General features: G+C 36.2%; 2 protein-coding genes across 2 annotated transcripts; one reads left to right on the top strand and one right to left on the bottom strand.

The window, feature by feature from the left end:
* The first annotated feature begins 3016 nt into the window (after nt 1-3016).
* On the top strand, nt 3017-18587 carry top3b (DNA topoisomerase III beta). Its single transcript, XM_059549602.1, has 18 exons — nt 3017-3063; nt 3153-3266; nt 6419-6550; nt 6714-6820; nt 7052-7126; nt 7217-7413; nt 8066-8222; nt 8356-8469; nt 8550-8640; nt 9170-9324; nt 9922-10027; nt 11340-11486; nt 11595-11768; nt 12999-13127; nt 13226-13375; nt 13684-13784; nt 14899-15100; nt 18008-18587. Exons 2-18 carry the CDS (start codon nt 3197-3199, stop codon nt 18484-18486), a joined length of 2586 nt encoding a protein of 861 aa, XP_059405585.1. The 5' UTR covers nt 3017-3063; nt 3153-3196; the 3' UTR covers nt 18487-18587.
* Nucleotides 3658-5757, bottom strand: LOC132140703 (uncharacterized). Its single transcript, XM_059549603.1, has 3 exons — nt 5512-5757; nt 4317-4492; nt 3658-4077 (listed from the first exon to the last, which is right to left on the bottom strand). The coding sequence occupies exons 1-3, from the start codon at nt 5740-5742 to the stop codon at nt 3858-3860; spliced, it is 627 nt and encodes a 208-aa protein (XP_059405586.1). The 5' UTR covers nt 5743-5757; the 3' UTR covers nt 3658-3857.
* Nucleotides 18588-19402: the final 815 nt, after the last annotated feature.

The raw sequence follows: 19402 nt of genomic DNA, 5'->3' as shown, positions 1-19402 counted from the left end.
ACTTCAGCCTCTAGGCCCGGCCAGTGGAACCGGTCACGGAGGCGCTGGACGGTGTTCTGTACTCCTAGGTGTCCTGCCATGGGGTATGCGTGGGCTATCTCCATCCCCGTTCCTGTCTTGCTGCATGGGACAACCAGCAGCGTCTTTTCCTCCCCCCCTCCGCTGTGCAACACAGTACAGCAGGCCATTTTGCACTATAAACTGAGGATTGGGGTGGGGCGCCGGTTGGACTGGCCGCCTGAGCTCGGGCCGGCTGTCGTGGATCGAAGGCCCACTTGTTGAAGAGCTGAGCGGCGCTGATCGTTGAGAGCCCCATCCGGCTCAGGATTTCCAAGACTCGTTGAGCTCTGGGGGAAGTGTGAAATAAGCCCGTTGGGCCTCTCCCGTCAGCAGCGGGGCGATGATCCGAGCCCACTCCGCCTTGGGCCACACCTCCCGGGTGGCCACGGTCTCAAACATCTGGAGGTACGTGGTAACGTTATCGTGGGATGTCATCCTCGGCAGCAGCTGCGTGGCCTGGACACGAGGGTCAGGCAGCGGAGTACGTGCGCCGGCAGCCATACGGAGCGCAGTGAGCTCCCGTTCGGTTTCCCCTTGCCGGGAGGCCATGTGCTCCATAATTTGTTGCTGGCGGATGCTCACCTCGGTGAGGTGGGAGGAGCTCCACCTGGGGAAATCAGAGAAGACACGTGAGCCAACAGGGCGTGTGGCAAAAGAAAAACCCAAAAAAAAACAATCAAACCAGTCCAGCTGGGGAGACACCGCGTGGGAAAGGGTCTTCACTGTCCTGCCCGCATTCTCCACCAGTGTGGCGGGGTGAAGAAGGACACAACGATTGAGTACAGGTGAGTTCCCCAAAGGGTGGATTTTTATTAATAAATAAGGTGGCAGAAGGCGGTGAGGTGGTCCGGTGCGGGGTGCTCGGCTTCCTCTGTAATCTGTGTGCTGTGGCGGTGTGGGTCCGTTGTGCTCTCCCGTGTGGTGTGGCTGGCGGTCACACACTGTTCTCTGAAAGCAAGACAGATAGTTAGGATTAGCCGACTCTCGTGGAGACATCTCTCACCTCTGTGTTCGTTTGCTGTGCTTAAATAGGCAGCTTTTGATAATCCGCAGGTGTGGCCGCTCAGCCCGTGACGAGCAGTAGCAGGTGTGACTGCTCGGTTTCCAGGGCGACGCTGATGAGAGCTCGGGACACGTGTCACAATATATATATATATATATATATATATATATATACACACAGTCGTGGCCAAAAGTTTTCAGAATTACATAAATATTAGTTTTCAAAAAGTTTGCTGCTAAACTGCTTTTAGATCTTTGTTTCAGTTGTTTCTGTGATGTACTGAAATATAAATACAAGCACTTCATACGTTTCAAAGGCTTTTATCGACAATTACATGACATTTATGCAAAGAGTCAGTATTTGCAATGTTGGCCCTTCTTTTTCAGGAACTCTGCAATTCGACTGGGCATGCTCTCAATCAACTTCTGGGCCAAATCCTGACTGATAGCAACCCATTCTTTCATAATCACTTCTTGGAGTTTGTCAGAATTAGTGAGTTTTTGTTTGTCCACCTGCCTCTTGAGGATTGACCACAAGTTCTCAATGGGATTAAGATCTGGGGAGTTTCCAGGCCATGGACCCAAAATTTCAACATTCTGGTCCCCGAGCCACTTAGTTATTACTTTTGCCTTATGGCACGGTGCTCCATCGTGCTGGAAAATGCTTTGTTCTTCACCAAACTGTTGTTGGATTGTTGGAAGAAGTTGCTGTTGGAGGGTGTTTTGGTACCATTCTTTATTCATGGCTGTGTTTTTGGGCAGAATTGTGAGTGAGCCCACTCCCTTGGATGAGAAGCAACCCCACACATGAATGGTGTCAGGATGCTTTACTGTTGGCATGACACAGGACTGATGGTAGCGCTCACATTTTTTCTTTGTACAAGCCTTTTTCCAGATGCCCCAAACAATCGGAAAGGGGCTTCATCGAAGAATATGACTTTGCCCCAGTCCTCAGCAGTCCATTCACTATAATTTCTGCAGAAGATTAATCTGTCCCTGATGTTTTTTTTGGAGAGAAGTGGCTTCTTTGCTGCCCTTCTTGACACCAGGCCATCTTCCAAAAGTCTTCGCCTCACTGTGCGTACAGATGCGCTCACACCTGCCTGCTGCCATTCCTGAGCAAGCTCTGCACTGGTGGCACTCCGATCCCGCAGCTGAATCCTCTTTAGGAGACGATCCTGGTGCTTGCTGGACTTTCTTGGACGCCCTGAAGCCTTCTTAACAAGAATTGAACCTCTTTCCTTGAAGTCCTTGATGATCCTATAAATTGTTGATTTAGGTGCAATCTCAGTAGCCACAATATCCTTGCCTGTGAAGCCATTTTTATGCAACACAATGACGGCTGCATGTGTTTCTTTGCAGGTCACCATGGTTAACAATGGAAGAACAATGATTTCAAGCATCACCCTCCTTTTAACATGTCAAGTCTGCCATTCTAACCCAATCAGCCTGAGCCTGACATAATGATCTCCAGCCTTGTGCTCGTCAACATTCTCACCTGAGTTAACAAGACGATTACTGAAATGATCTCAGCAGGTCCTTTAATGACAGCAATGAAATGCAGTGGAAAGGTTTTTTTGGGATTAAGTTAATTTTCATGGCAAAGAAGGACTATGCAATTCATCTGATCACTCTTCATAACATTCTGGAGTATATGCAAATTGCTATTATAAAAACTTAAGCAGCAACTTTTCCAATTTCCAATATTTATGTAATTCTCAAAACGTTTGGCCACGACTGTATATATATATATATATATATATATATATATATATATATATATATATATATATATAAAATATATATATATATATGTAAGTAAAATGATCATAATAATAATTAATAATAATCATTATTACAATTACATTTGTTTATTCCTTCATTTTAATCGGTATTTTAAATGTATTAAAATATTTCGTACAACAGTCAGGGCTTTTATTTAAAAAAAAAAACACGAACAACCCGGAAGTTAACATCCAAGTGGCTGCATCACATACCGGTGTGTTTTCTCGATTGCTGGTTTAAAAAGTCTAATTTTAGTTTTAGTTATTAACTTTAAGATAAGATATATACTTTTGTTATTTCAGTGTCAGGTCCCGTTGATGTTTTTGAGACATAAATAAAGCCGGAAGCGATGAGGACTGTGTTTATGGTGGCTGAGAAGCCCTCTCTGGCTCAGTCAATCGCCAAAATCCTCTCTAAAGGTGAGTCTGTATGATTTTTATACAAATTAAATATACTGTATATAATTTCAGGTGCCCTAATTTATAATAACACCCTTGATGTCTTGTTTGGTCCTGTTTGGTCCTGTTTGACATTCATTCGTTAATATTCTGTTGATATATCCCTGCAGCAGATGGACAGTTGTCATCGTCAAATGAGATCCTAGAATAAAAATATGTCGAATAGCACGTTTCTAATTATTTTCTAATTGTTTTTCTTTTTTTGGCTACATACTAAATTATAGAGTATATTGAATATTTTTTAATAGTCCCACTGCAAGAAAAACGTTACTGGGTGTTTCATTTTGTTGAGTATTTTAAAAGAAATGAGTCTTACATTTTGAAACATTTGTTTCCAAAATGAGATCAAACGTTTTTGTTACAAAACTAGTTTATTTAATCACATTTACAAGCATTTGCTTTGCAACTCAAGGCATCTATATTGCAGCGTGTACATTGTGTTGTTGTTTGTTAAGGATGATAAGCAACATCTATTCAGTAGATTTCTTTGTGGTTGACATTAGATTTAATAATTAAAATTGAATCCAGTGCATTAATTTGTTAGACCCAGTGCTAATTCTGTCTGGATGTAGCACATATACAGGCGATGTTGACATCCTTGAATTCCAGTGCATAAGTTGGGCATCTTGGGTTTTTTCTAAGAAATGGCATTTTGATTGCAATGGGTATGCTCTCCAGACTGAAAGAGCTGTCGACCCCCTTACAGGAATGACTGTTCAGGCAGTTTGCTTCATAGACGATCTGTGGCACACGGTCCAGGTCGAAGTTCTGCCTGTTATTGGTGCAGAAAAAATATTTCTATATTCAGAAATTCTGAAATTAACAGAAGTGTCTTTCAGATTAGACTGTTTGCATTTTGATGCCAGTTAGGTCAGTTAATTACAGCTCGTCAAAAATTCTGAATTGTTACAAACTATTATAAGAAAAGGATTGCATGTATCCTGTATAACATGCACCTGCAGTATACTTGACCTTTAGCTTTAAAAAGGTTTACAAATCTGCTGTACTCACTCGTAGCTCCATGCAGCGACGCTGCGCTCGTTGATCCTGCTGGGCAGGTTGAGGAGCTGTGCGTGGTACTCTTTCAGCGTGGAGGAGCAGTCGGTGTGCTCCACACACTGTTCCATGATCGGACTGCACTGGCTAGGGTTCAAGACCAGCAGAAAAATGCTCAGGAGTCCTAGAATCTGAGCGGGAAAGTGAGAAGTAGGCAACAAACCATCAGCATTTATTAGTTGGCACCTGTCACCAGTGGACACCTTCATAGATTGTGATGAACAATAAATAAATATAGTTTACTAAAACAGATAAATACTAAAATAAATACTAAAAATGGATTTCATCCTAAACTATTGGATGCTCCGTTTTAGTTTAGTGATATATGATATGATGTATATCTGCCAGGGCACTTTTGGCACATTTTATTTTTATAATTTCAAAATCTTTGAGAGAGAATTTTTTTAATGTTAGGTAAATCTAAATAATAATTTGATTTCAGCAATTTTGTTTACCTATAATTTTCCATGTATTATACAGTATATATGTGTATATGTATATATGTGTGTGTGTATATGTAATTTTACATTGCGTACTACCTTTCAAAAGTTTTAGGTCATTTTATATAAATTAACACTTTTAGAAAGGTTTCTTAAGACTGATCAAATGTGACATTAAAGACATTAATCATTTTACAAAAATATACATTTCTATATTTTAGATAGATTCTGTACTTTTGAACATTGTATACATAAAACAAATCATGAGAAAAAAAATGTATGATGGTTTCCATAAAACTACTAGGCAGCACAACTGTTTTCAAAATTGATAAAAGAACGAAATGTTTCTTGAGCAGCAAATCATCATATTAGAATGATTTCTGAAGGATCATGTGACACTAAAAACTAGAGTAATGATGCTGAAAATTCAGCTTTTTAAATAATATATTCCAATATAAAATAATTTCACAATATTACTTTTAGCAATGCATTTTTGAGCAAATAAATGCTGCTAGGATGAGCAAAAGAGGCTTCTTTCCAAAAACATAACATTTATTACTAACCCCAAACTTTTTAATTGAAGTGTAACTAATTTAATATTAAAATGTAATAATTTAAATCTAGAAAGTCCAAGTAAGTGCAGTTTCCTAGTTCTGGGTCCTAGATGATCTTGTGAGGCAAGTCTTGTGAGAATGGCGTTGGACTCTTACCTGTAGCTGGTGCATGATGGAGAAACGGAGGTGAGGAGTGCAGCGAAACGCTGGAGGCTTGCCGTGTCTGTTGGAGGTAAAGCTTCTAGTGCAAGTGTGTCCCCCCTCTTCTTTTGGGCCTATATTTATGTACCACCATCTCAATGGAAACCTCCAAAAATCTGTAGCGGAAGAGTGGAGGTCATCATCAGGCTCAGTCACAATGGACTCCATCAGCCTTGGGATCAGCATCTCGTTACCTGATGGTGACCGTCGACGTCATTCAGGTTTAACTCTGGTAGGGCAAAATAGAAAAGAATGAATGAAAGGAATGATGCATAATCAGCTCATCTCTCTCTCATTTCACATGATGGATCGCTCAATGCCAGCACCAATTGGACTGCTTTTAGGCTGCTGATTCATCAGTGTACTCCACCATCAATGTTTCTTAAGGAACTCTTATGCAGTAGTCAAGCTTACATCATCATGTTAGTTACTTTTGCTGACATTGAAGTGGTTCTAGGCGGATGAATTATAAACGGTGCATTCGAAGCGAAAGACTTGTCTGATTGCAATTATTGTGTTGTCAGTGAAAGCTTATGTTTGCATGAATTTCATGTTAAAATACTTCCGTTTTTAATTTTGTTCTAGCTAATGGGATAGTTTACCCAAAAAATGAAAATTCTGTCACCCTCATGTCATTCCAAACCTGTATGATTTTCCTTCTTCTGTTGAACACAAATGAAGATTTTTTTTAACTAAAAAGATTTGGGGTCACAATGAATTCCATAGTATTTTTTGTTCATACTATGGAAGTCAATTTGACCCGAAACCAGAGAAAGAAATGTAAACAAGTTTTGAAGGACATGAAGTTATAAGAAATGAATGAGGTCTTTAAACATTTCTTTTCATTGCCTTTCACTTACAGGTAGCTGTTCATCCCGTAAAGGCCTGAATGGAGCATGTTCAGTCCATGAGTACACGGGAAGCTTCATGGGCCAGAATGTGAGGTTCAAGATGACGTCAGTGTGTGGACATGTCATGAGTCTGGACTTCATCGGCAAGTATTTTGTCTTCAGCAGGACTGCTTTTAAAATACAAGCAAAATCTCTAACTGTATGCTACCAGTCAAACGTTTCTGAAGCAGTGTTTTTTAAAGAATTCTCTATTGCTCACCAAGCCTGCGTTTATTTGATCCTAACTAAAAACTTGACCTTTTTTAGGAAAGTATAACAACTGGGATAAAGTTGATCCAGCTGAGTTGTTCAGTAAAGCTCCGACTGAGAAGAAAGAAGCCAACCCCAAACTAAATATGGTCAAATTCCTTCAGGTGACTTTATACTTCACTACCTGACTGATTGTGTTGTATCTGTTGTCTAAAATAATAAAACATTTAGACAAGCTGTATTTAAAGACAACATGTAAGCCTGTCAAAGATTTTATCATTTCTATTATATAATATAATTATATTAACAATAACAATATTTTAACAATTAAGTTTTAACATATTTAAAAACCCTTCCATAAACCTTTAAATAACAAAGTTGCTGTTTATTGACAGGTTGAAGCAAAAGGTTGTGACTATGTTGTCCTGTGGTTGGATTGTGATAAAGAAGGAGAGAACATTTGTTTTGAGGTGAGTCTGAATCTACTGAAAGTAAATACAGCGTAAGATTGTCCGAATAACTGGGCCTTTTTTTAATTTGTTTGTGTTGTACCATCTAAGGTGTTGGATGCCATTCAGCCGCTGATGAATAAGTCTTACGGTAATGATCGTACCGTGTATCGAGCAAAGTTCAGCTCCATCACAGACACGGATATCTATAACGCCATGAACCGACTCGGTGAACCCAACAAGAACGAGGCTCTGTCCGTAGATGCTCGTCAGGAGCTGGACCTCAGGATTGGCTGTGCTTTCACACGGTATGAAAGAGGTCTTCTGGGTCGAACAGACCTGCTTTGAGTTCTTTTAATACCATTAAAATGCAAGTGCAATATACATTACTGTTGAAATAACTGCGGTTGGTAAGATTTAAAAAAAATGTTTTTGACAAACATTTCTTATGCTTATCAAAGCTGCATATATTTGATAAAAATAAAAAATAAAAACAGCAATATTTTAAAATATTGTTACAAATTAAATATAACTGTTTTCTATTGTAATATATTGTAAAATTATTATTTTTTCCAGTGATTGCCAACTAAATTTTTCAGCGTCACATGATCTTTCAAAGCTCATTTTAATATGGTAATTTGCTGCTCAAGAGACATTTCTTATTAACATGTTATGTTGATTAATATTTATGTGGAAACTGGGATAATTTTTTTCAGGATGCTTTGTTGAATACAAAGATCAAAAGAACAGCATTCATTTGAAATATGAATATTTTGTAGCTTTATAAATGTATTCACTGTCACTTTTCCTTAAAATAATGCATCTTTACTGAATAAAAGTTTGAATTTCTTTTTTTTTTTACTGACTACAAACTTTTTTAACAGCAGTGCATTTGTCAAAGAATTGTTATTAAAGATAATAGTAAGTTGTTCATTCATCACACATAATCATTATTTTTAGTTTCCAGACTAAATACTTCCAAGGGAAATATGGGAATCTGGACTCCTCCTTGATCTCGTTTGGTCCCTGTCAGACTCCCACACTGGGATTCTGTGTGGAACGGCATGACAAGATCCAGTCCTTCAAACCTGAAGCATACTGGGTCATACAGGCAAAGGTCAGTTCTGGCCTTTTCTGCTCAAAATACAAAACCCAGTTTTCAAAATCAAATTATTTTACAGAACTGCTATATCATTTTGGTTCGCATTCTTTTCTATATTTTCCTTTTTTTTGTGTGTGTGTGCACACAGGTTTTTAAAGGCAAGGACAGTCCACTCACCTTGGACTGGGACCGTGTGCGAGTTTTTGACCGAGATGTTGGTCAAATGTTTGTTAACATGGCAAAGACTGCTAAGGAGGCTAAAGTATGTATTTGTGTCTCAGCTGTAATTTCATATTTTAGTGATGTGTAACTGCATGAGTTGCGATGTATCTTTTCTTGCAGGTTGAATCCGTGTCTAAGAAAGAAAAAGCCAAGCAGAGACCCCTGGCATTGAATACAGTGGAGATGTTAAGAGTGGGCAGCTCTGCTTTGGGTGGGCAGCTTTCCTTGTGATTATTAAATGTGAATTCACAAATCAAAAGCATAAGAAATAGGTTTTAATGAGGAAAGACAGAAAGAGAAATAAGGGAGACAATAAAACCAAGTACTTGTGAAATGTAATGCCATAGAACTTTTAGAACTTAATTTTCTCTAATAACATCACTTTTTTCCTATAATTTTGTAGTATTAAAGGATTATTTACTGAAAATAGTTAACTCACTCTACCATTAAAAAGAAGTCTCCTGTGCTTACTAAGGCTGCATTTATTTCATAAAAAATGTGGTAAAACTGTAATAATGTGAAATGTTATCGCAACTTAAAATAACTGTTTTCCGTTGTATTATATTGTCAAATGTAATTTATTCCTGTGATGCAAAGCTTAATTTTTAGCATCATTACTCCAATCTTCAATCTCATATGATCCTTCAGAAATCATTCTAATATGCTGACAGAGGAAAATCTTACTGACCTCAACCTTTTAAACTGCAGCGTATATGTAATTTTATCTGTGTATTTCTAAGGAATGGGTCCCCAGCATACTATGCAGATAGCAGAGCGTCTCTACACACAGGGTTATATCAGCTACCCTCGCACAGAGACCACACATTACCCTGAAAACTTTGACCTGAAGGGCACCCTCAAACAACAAGCCAACAGCTCCTTCTGGGGGGAAGCGGTAAGCAATAGCCCTTTCCTCCACCCCCCGAAGAGATCACTTAAGATGCTCAATATTGAATTAATATGCTCTTTAATGATAGGCCTGTCAAACCATTAATCGCATCCAAAATAAAAGTTTTTGTTTACATTATATGTCTGTGTATTATGTCTATTTAATATTTATATATAAATACACGCACATGCATGTATATATTTAAGAAAAATATGTTATGTTTATATATTAAATATGTTTAAAATATAAATTATATGAATATAAATATAAACCTGTAAATACATGCAAGTTTTCAAAATATATGCTGTATGTGCGAGTATTTATTTATTCATAATAAATATGCACAGTTCACACACATATTATGTAAACAAAAACTTTTAGGATTTTTGGATGCGATTAATCGTTTGACAGCTCTGATATTTTATAATATATTAAGTCAAATATTTTTTGTTGCCGTTATTATATTTTTGTAAGAAGGTTAATTGCATTTATTTTATTTTGTATAATATTTAGTATTATAATATAGATAGTCTATATATTTAATCTTGATATGCCACAAAAATAATGTAAAGTGTTTAATATTGTTTGTGTTTGTCTATACAGGTAAAAGCCCTGCTCTCTGAGGGCATTAACAGGCCAAGAAAGGGAGTGGACGCCGGAGACCATCCGCCAATCACACCCATGAGAGCCGCCTCTGAGAGCGAGCTGGGTACGACTCTCAGACTGCGTATTTACATGTTTGATACTGAAATGCTGTGTGCAGAGATATTCTAGAAAACACTCATGGATCATACTATGATCCAAATCTGACATTTCAGGACAAGATGCTTGAACCTGTTAATCATTTTAAATGTGAGCTTAAAGGGATAGTTTAAGCTCACCCAAAAAGGAAAATTCTGTCATTCATTACTCATCCTCATGTCGTTCCAAACCCGTAAGCCCTTTACGTTCATCTTCGGAACACAAATTAGGATATTTTTGATGAAATCCGAGAGCTCTCTGACTCTCTGATAATCCATGTGACATCAGGTGTTCAGCATTTATTTTACGAAACTACAAGAATACTTTTTTGTGCACAAAGAAAACATATTTATTCAACAATTTCTCTCCTCCACGTCAACCTATAGCACCATTTTCGAGAGTTACAAATGCAACATATGTACGTGGATATGCTGTGTACATTCAGATCAAAGTATAAACAGAGTATCTGCGTACATACGTTGCATAATTTGTTTACGTATGTGATATTCTCCAATATGGTGCTAGGGTAACGTGGAGGAGACAAATTGTTGAGTAAATTCGATAAATAAAGGAATGCATCAAAAATATCTTAATTTGTTTTCTAAAGATTCATTTTTTGGGTGAACCATTTTTTTTTATTAAATAGTGAAGCATGTAGCATGTATACACTTCCATTCAAACGTTTGGGTCTTCAGAAAGGTGAATAAAATAAATACTATTCAGCAAGGATGCATTCAATTGATCAAAAGTGATATTTGTAATGTTACAGAAGATTTCCCTTTTTAAAATAAATGCTGTTGTTTTGAATTAACTATTCATTATTAAGCATAAATAAACATTAAGCAGCACTATTTTAAACATTGGTAATAATTAGAAAAGTTTCTTTAGCAGCAAATCAGCATATTAGAATGTTTTCTAAACGATTATGTGACGCTGTAGACTGGAGAAATTATGCTGAAAATTCAGCTTTGCATCACAGGAATAAATTGCATTTTTAAAATATATTCAAATATAAAAAATTTTTTTTTTAAATGTAATAATAATCTTAGTGTTCTTACTATATATATATATATATATATATATATATATATATATATATATATATATATATATATGCAGGTGAGTTGAGTATAAAAGACATCAAAATAAATTTTGAACGGTACAGTCAACAAGGCTATATTGCAGGAACATCCTAACTCTAGAATCTAATCTTAACTGATCTGAAGTCAGATTTAAGACGACAGAGCTATAAAATGGCAAATATTCTTTTGTTTCTGCAGGCAGCGATGGTTGGCGTCTGTATGATTACATCACACGGCACTTCATCGCAACAGTCAGCCCCGACTGCAAATACCTGCAGACCACGATTTCCTTCAGCATCGCCACAGAGAGCTTCACATGCAGCGGGAAGACGCTCATCTCTGCTGGTACATGCATTCTACAGATCAGCTTTATTAATGTTTTTTGTTACTTTATCCATTTTTGAATTATATTCTAGTGGAGCGATGATGCTTATTAATATTGCTTGCAAATAGGTTACACTGATGTGATGCCCTGGCAGGGTATTGCACAGGAAGAGGCCTTGCCGGTGTGTGAGAGAGGAGACACATTTACAGTGGATGAGATCAAACTACTGGAGAAACAGACCAATCCACCAGACTACCTGACTGAGGCCGAGCTCATCACACTCATGGAGAAACACGGCGTCGGTATGATCAGTTTTATTAGTCCTGACAACCTTCACAGCAGTCCACAGAGGAGAGTAAATGTAAATATATCTCTGATGTGCACTCACAATGTTAGTGTTTGGTCACAGTGTTTGTTCACCATTGTTGTAACTTTTTGGATGCAGAGTGTTTAAAATACTAAGTCTCAAAATCATGCAGAATTCACAGCACAATGATTTATGAAAAGTAATTCATACGTCATTATTCATTATATGCTATTATTTATATGCTATTGTATATGAGGAGTATTTTAGCATTTGTGACTCTGGAGTACAAAACCAGTCTTAAGTTGCTGGGGAGTATTTTTAGCAATAGCCAAAAAACATTGTATGGGTCAAAATTATCGGATATCATTAGGATATTAAGTAAAGATCATGTTCAATGAAGATATTTTTAAAATGTCCTACCCTAAATATATAAAAACCTAATTTTTGATTAGTAATATGCATTGCAAAGAACTTTATTTGGACAACTTTGAAAGCGATTTTCTCAATATTTAGATTTTTTTAGCACCCTCAGATTCCAGATTTTCAAATAGTTGTATCTCGGCCAAATATTGTCTTATCATAGCAAACTATACAACAATGGGAAGATTATTTATACAGCTTTCAGATAATGTATAAATCTTAATATTTTGAGAAATTGACACTTATGACTGGTTTTGTGGTCTAGGGTCACATTTCATATTTTATTTGTATTAATATTTGAAATGTTTCTACAAGATTTAGTGCATTAACGTATTAATACATACGCCATTTACAGATTTTGAAATAAGTTTCTTATGCTCATCGAGGATGCATATATTTAATCAAAAATACAGTAAAACTAGTATATAGTGAAATATTCGTTTATTTAAAGTATACATTTTAAAACAGTCCCAGTGTCACATGATCCTTCAGAATTTGCTACTTTAAGAAATATTTCTTATTATCAGTGTTAAAATAAGTTTTCCTGCTAAATATTTTATTCATAATTAATTATTTTCAGGATTCAGGATAAGAACAGCTTTTATTTGATATATAAATATTTTATAATAAGCATTTACAGTTTTTTTATTTTATCAGTCTAATGCATCCTTGCCATTTTATACAAATTACAGTTTGAACGTTAAGTTACAATTTTTGCTCAAATTTAACTGGTAGGAATTGGGAGTAACTGGGAGTAAAGTGAAATTACTATGTGGGCTAAAATAAAAAATGATTGTGTCACTAGGTACGGATGCCAGCATCCCTGTCCACATTAACAACATCTGCCAGAGGAACTATGTGACGGTTGAAAGTGGCCGCAAACTCAAACCCACCAACCTGGGGATTGTTCTGGTTCATGGTTACTATAAGATTGGTAAGGAAACAATGTTAACATCAGGTATTTAGCTAGTGTGTGCATGACTCATTTTTTAAACTTACATTTTTCCTTGTACATCTGAATGTGTGTGTTAGATGCAGATTTGGTGCTGCCCACAATCCGCAGTGCTGTGGAAAAACAGCTAAATCTGATAGCTTTAGGAAAGGCAGACTTCCACCAGGTCTTACAGCACACTCTGGACATCTTCAAGAGGAAGTTTCACTACTTTGTGGACTCCATTGCAGGTAATGTCCCAAAATGAATCTATGCATAGAATTAGTTCATTGCTCTATTTCTGTACCAGACTAAAAATCAATTTCAGAATGTTCTCAGAGAAACCCCATGTTTTTATGATTGCTGACTATACGGAAGTATGCGGTTGTAATTGCTGTTTAAATACACTGAACATATCAGATGCGCTTCTATGCCACCTTTGCAGTGTAAATTTGGCATTAGAGATGTTGCTTTAACACTACTAATCACTTATCACTGTGTATTACTTTGTTATTGCTAATTATTGACTCCTAAATCATGCTGGGAATGTTTTTAACAGGAATGGATGAGCTGATGGAAGTGTCCTTTTCTCCCATCGCCGCTACTGGGAAACCTCTCTCACGCTGTGGCAAATGCCATCGCTTCATGAAGTACATCCAGGTCTGTAACGACTCGTATTGACTTCTTACTCATACTGCATTCTTGCTTTATTTTTATGATACTATTAACATTTCACAGTAATACTCTTTTTACTGTATTGTTGATCATATAATTGCTGCCTCAATGAATGTGTTTAGGACTAGGGTTGCAAAAAGATGGAAAAGTTCCAGGAAATTTTTGAAACATTCCAGGAATGTTAGAAAATTGACATATTTTTTCAAATCTTTTTGGAAACTTTCTGGAAATTTTCCACCCCTCTGCTAGTGCGTCTATGTGTAGGCTAGGGCGTAGGTCTGACGCAGAATCAGTCTTTAGTGTCACAATCCTTCAGAAATGTTTTAATAAACGAACAGTATTTATATGAAACCGTAAAATAATAAATGTCTTTCACTTTTGATCAATTGAATGTATTCTTTCTGAATAAAAGTATTAATTTCTTTAAAGAAATCTTACTGACCACAAACTTTTGAACAGTACTATATACAGTGTATATAGTGCGCATATACCCACAATGCTTTGTACATCAAAAACATGATGATGTTGATTATTCGCAGTGAGTAATGCAGCTGAAGTTTTTAATGGCTCATTTGATATGGATGGGATCCCAGAGCATCCACATATGGACACTAACTTTGATCCTAATTACCATCCGAATGGTCATGTTGCTGTAAATCACGTGGTTTATTTCTTTTCTGCTCTGATGCACTTTGGGCTTTTAGGCAGCCTCTCATCTCTCTAGCACCTGAAAGTGACCTTCAACAAGGAAGCATTTTACCTAAATGTTGTCTTGTGTCCATATTAATGTGGAATAACTCTCAAATGATTCATCAGTGTCCCTCATCATTCAAATGAGACTCTAGGCTGGTGGTCTTATGTCCCTGTTAAATGGGCTTCAGTATCCGCTTGTGTAAGGGAAATTAATACTGATTTTCTCAAGTGAAGTCCAGCCACAGTATAGAGGTCTTTACTGTTACTTCTTCATTTTGGATGGTAAAATATGTGGAAAGTTATAAACTGAAATACATTAGTAATTCAGTAAATGCTGGTATTTGACTTGTGTTTTCCCAGATGGCTTTCTACAGCTTTATCATGATGTCTTTTTGAATCCCCCCAGGCCAAACCCAGTCGCCTGCACTGCTCTCACTGTGACGAAACCTACAGTTTGCCTCAGAACGGAGCCATTAAGCTGTACAAGGAGCTCAAGTGTCCTCTGGATGAGTTTGAGCTGGTGCTGTGGACCTCGGGGTCTCGTGGCAAAAGCTACCCTGTGTGTCCATACTGCTTCAGCAACCCTCCCTTCAGAGACATGAAGAAAGGTAAGAGAAACCAGAAAGCTTTGATTCTCAAATCAACTGGTTTTAAAGGGATTCTTCAGTTAGGTTTCTTTCAACCTGTGTTTTATGTACTTAACATCAGAGATCTGATCATGCCCTTGATCAACCTTTGGATTTAATTTCTGTTGTTGTTGTTGAAATGGTTGGATAAACCATCTTTCTAATTTATGGAAATGAAAAGAAATGTTTAGTTTCCAAATAAAATCAAATGTATAAAATGTAGTCATTGAATATTATTAAATACTAAATAAATATTAAATAATTAAACATGAATTAATTATTATTAAATATTAAGTAAAAAATTATTTATTTTATATTAGGGCTAAACTTAAATTTATGAAAAAATAATGCAATTAAAATATTTTAACGCCGTTAACCCTCTGGCCCCGCCCCCTGACCTATAAGTCATAATATTGTTGACAAATATGATCCAGGGCAACAACTCCATAAATGCAGGTATGCCTTAAAATTCAAGATAGGAGTTTTTATGTCTTGTATCTAACTTATAGGACTATCATACCATAAGCACTATCACACGAGTGCTCATTTTGTCCCGAATATTACATGTTATTTTATACAGCAGTTCAGTAAATCAGATGTTGATATTGTGTTATATTTTAAACACAATATTATGTTTTTGCTCAATTTTGCTGAGAACATATTAACTTTAAAGCCACAGCAGAAATATTGTGTGTCTCTGAGCAACAATACTAGTAGTGTTTAGTTTCTGAATGAATCCATCTTGAAGGAATCGCGTGAATCAATGATTCAAAATTTCATTCATATAGTGAGCAGTTTACTTCATTCCTTAAAGGGATAGTTCACCAACAAAGCAGTTTGTGATATCCGGTTCGCGAACGAATCATTCGATGTAACTGGATCTTCTTGAACCAGTTCACCAAATCGAACCGAATCGTTTTAAATGGTTCGCGTCTCCAATAAGCATTAATCCACAAATGACTTAAGCTGTTAACTTTTTTAATGTGGCTGACACTCCCTCTGAGTTAAAACAAACTAATATCCCGGAGTAATTAATTTACTCAAACAGTACACTAACTCAACTGCTGTGAAGAGAGAACTGAAGATGAACACCGAGCCGAGCCAGATAATGAACGAAAAATTGACTCGTTCACGTTAACAGCTTAAATCATTTGTGGATTAATGCTTATTGGAGACGAGAACCATTTCAAACGATTCAGTTCGATTTGGTGAACTGGTTCAAGAAGATCCGGTTACATCGAATGATTCGTTCGCGAACCGGATATCACAAAGTGCTTTGTTTTGAACTCTCTCACAACAGACACGGAAGAGAAGACAATGCTGAATAGTCGTAATTTTTGCTATTTTTGTAGCAAAATGTAGTTTCGATGCTTCAAAAAATTCTAACTGACCCTCTGATGACACATGGACTACTTTGATTATGTTTTTCTTACCTTTCTGGACAGGGACAGTATGCCGTTCACACAGCTTCAATGGAGGGACTGAGAGCTCTCGGACTAAATCTAAATTACTTAAGCTGTGTTCCGAAGATAAACGGAGGTCTCACGGGTTTGGAACGACATGAGGGTGAATTATTAATGGCATAATTTAGATTTTTTGGTGAACTATCCCTTTAATCAATCAGCTGTTTGAGTCGAATCGAATGAAGACATTTACCGCCACCTGCTGGCAGATTTAGTTTTTTATTTAGAGAATCATTTCATAAAAATACTACTACTACTACTACTAATAATAACAATAAAGGGATAGGTATAGTTCACCCCCCCCCCCCCCCCCAAAAAAAAAATTTCTGTCATAATTGACTCACCTTCATGTCGTTTCAAACACTTCTTCAGCGGAACATAAAGAAGGTCATTTGAAGACTGTTGGTAACAAAGCTGTTTTGGTAAATTATTTTAATTGTATAGACAATAAAGAGTTGTTTCTCAAATGATCTTCTTTTATATTCCATAGTTAGGACATTATAGCTTAAATGTTTATTTGTAATATATTTAGTTGAATCAAATAACATTTTTCTTGCAAAAGCTAAAATTTGTAATGTCAACTTATCTTTTAATACAAAATAGCTTTAAATAATCTTTGTGGATATTTTCACATTTTAGATTTAATTAATCGTCACATCATGTAATTAATTCGATTAAAAATGTTAATCGACTGACAGCCCTATTTTATATTCCATAATACAAAATATATTGATTTTATATTGTTATTAAATTACACAGTTGTTTTTACAAGTCTGTATCTGATTGATGATATTAAAATGTATTCATTTATTTATTTATTTTAAATATTAAATGCATTTTATATAATTAAAAATATTATATATTTCATATAACAGTACCAGACGTTTGGAGTCAGTAAAATTTGTTTGCTAAAGAATAAATGATAAATTGATCAAAAGTGATAGTAAAGAATTCAACATGGATTATAATCAGAAATGTTTCTTGAGCAGCAAATCAGCATATTAGGATGATTTCTCAAGGATCATGTGACACTGAAGACTGGAGTAATGATGCTGAAAATTCAGCTTTGCATCACAGGAATAAATTATATTTTAAAATACATTCAAATAGAATATAAAACCCTTCTTTTAAAAAGTAGTATCTTGCAGTATTACAGTTTACTTTTTTTTTTTAAACTGTAAATGCAGTCTCGGTGAGCTTCTTTGAAAAACATTAAAACATCTTAATGTCCCCAAACTTTTGAACAGTAATCTGTTTAAAATAAATATATAAAATACAAAATATACCTAGAAAAATGTATACACTTATCATAGAGGTGCAGTTAAAAAGACTGGGTGGGGAATTGTGACATTCTAGTGTTCCTGTAAAAGTTTTCATACTTGAAGAATATCCCTTATTATGTCATTTCTCTTTCTATTTCGGTCAGGGATGGGCTGTAATGAGTGCACCCACCCTTCCTGTCAGCACTCCCTCAACTCTCTTGGCATCGGCCAGTGTGTTGAATGTGAGACGGGCGTCCTGGTCTTCGATCCCACCTCGGGTCCAAAGTGGCGCATGGCTTGCAACAAATGCAACGTTGTGGTGCATTTCTTCGAGCACGCCCATAAAGTGCAGGTGTCCCAGGACAGCTGTGATTCCTGCGAAGCCTCACTGGTCATAGTGGACTTCAACAAGACACGCTCGCCGTTGCCTGATGGTGAAACGCAGCACACTGGCTGTGTGTTTTGCGATCCCGTGTTCCAGGATCTGGTGGAGCTGAAACATGCGACCATGCGGCATCCCATGCACCGGGCCGGAGGAGCCCGCAGAGGGAGAGGGAAAGGAAGAGGAAGGAGGCCTATGGGGAGAGGGAATCCTAAAAAGCCTAAAGATAAAATGGCAGCCCTGGCAGCATATTTTGTATAGAATGCTAATTTTTCTTGCAGCGGAAGATCAAAGCCAGCTTAATAAGTCTTAAAGTGCAAACTCAAAATATGAAAATGGCAATAAACTGTTAGTTTAATACAGTCTTTGCTGTATCTTGTCTGTCTAGTTTATTTTTGGGGTGGGGTGGGGGGGGTTATGTCTATATATTCAATGCACCATTTGAAAAAAAACCAAATGTGTTTAGTGTTTTTGAAAAAAGTCTCTAATACTCACAATTATTTTTATACAAAAAAAAAACAGTAATGTTGTGAAATATAATTTAAAAGAACTGTTTTCCATTTGAATCATTTAATTGAAGACTCGAGTAACGGCTGCTACTAAATTACATCTTAAAATATCTTTAAATAGAAAAGTCACACATCTATATGAAACAGTATGCTAAAAAATAAATAAATGAAATGGTAAAATTATACAAAGTTAGTAACAAAGAAATGAAAATAAAACAAACAGGGTATGGTTATTAATATGGTACCACAACAATAGCACGTTCAAATTTTCAGTTGCACATTCTACCAAGTTGCTCTATATTTTAGATTTAAATTTCTGTATAGTCTTTATTTATATATTTGCTGGATTTACTTACCTTATGATTACATGTATTTTTAACAGAAATGCATATAATCATAAGAAACAACATTAAGAAAAATTTTCATTGAGAGTATATAATCAACAACATTTTACGATGTTTAACTGAAAAAATTATGCAAACAATATTGAGAAAAAAAACATAAAAATATAAAAATAAGAAGTTTCGGTTTAAAAAGAGAAAGAAAAATGCGCCATATCTATCAGTATCCTGTTGTTATATGTAATTATAAGAATAATATGTTTGAATAACGTTTTTGACTGAATCTTTGCATTTATAATGGAAAAAAAAATAATGAAAAATGTTTCC

Source organism: Carassius carassius, chromosome 5, assembly GCF_963082965.1.
Source record: "Carassius carassius chromosome 5, fCarCar2.1, whole genome shotgun sequence".
In the NCBI taxonomy this organism is placed as follows: Eukaryota; Metazoa; Chordata; class Actinopteri; order Cypriniformes; family Cyprinidae; genus Carassius; species Carassius carassius.
The sequence above is the reverse complement of the archived record's forward strand: the minus strand, read 5'-3'. Positions and strand labels throughout refer to the sequence as shown.

Excerpts from the sequence above, each read along its gene's own strand:
- LOC132140703 (XM_059549603.1), bottom strand. The coding sequence starts at position 5,742 with ATGCTGATCCCAAGGCTGATGGAGTCCATTGTGACTGAGCCTGATGAT. Across the intron at positions 4,493-5,511 it reads CCATCATGCACCAGCTACAG|ATTCTAGGACTCCTGAGCAT; the intron begins GTAAGAGTCCAA and ends TTTCCCGCTCAG. Across the intron at positions 4,078-4,316 it reads GTCGCTGCATGGAGCTACGA|GCAGAACTTCGACCTGGACC; the intron begins GTGAGTACAGCA and ends CACCAATAACAG.
- top3b (XM_059549602.1), top strand. The coding sequence starts at position 3,197 with ATGAGGACTGTGTTTATGGTGGCTGAGAAGCCCTCTCTGGCTCAGTCA. Across the intron at positions 8,641-9,169 it reads AGTGGGCAGCTCTGCTTTGG|GAATGGGTCCCCAGCATACT; the intron begins GTGGGCAGCTTT and ends TGTATTTCTAAG. Across the intron at positions 9,325-9,921 it reads GCTCCTTCTGGGGGGAAGCG|GTAAAAGCCCTGCTCTCTGA; the intron begins GTAAGCAATAGC and ends TTGTCTATACAG.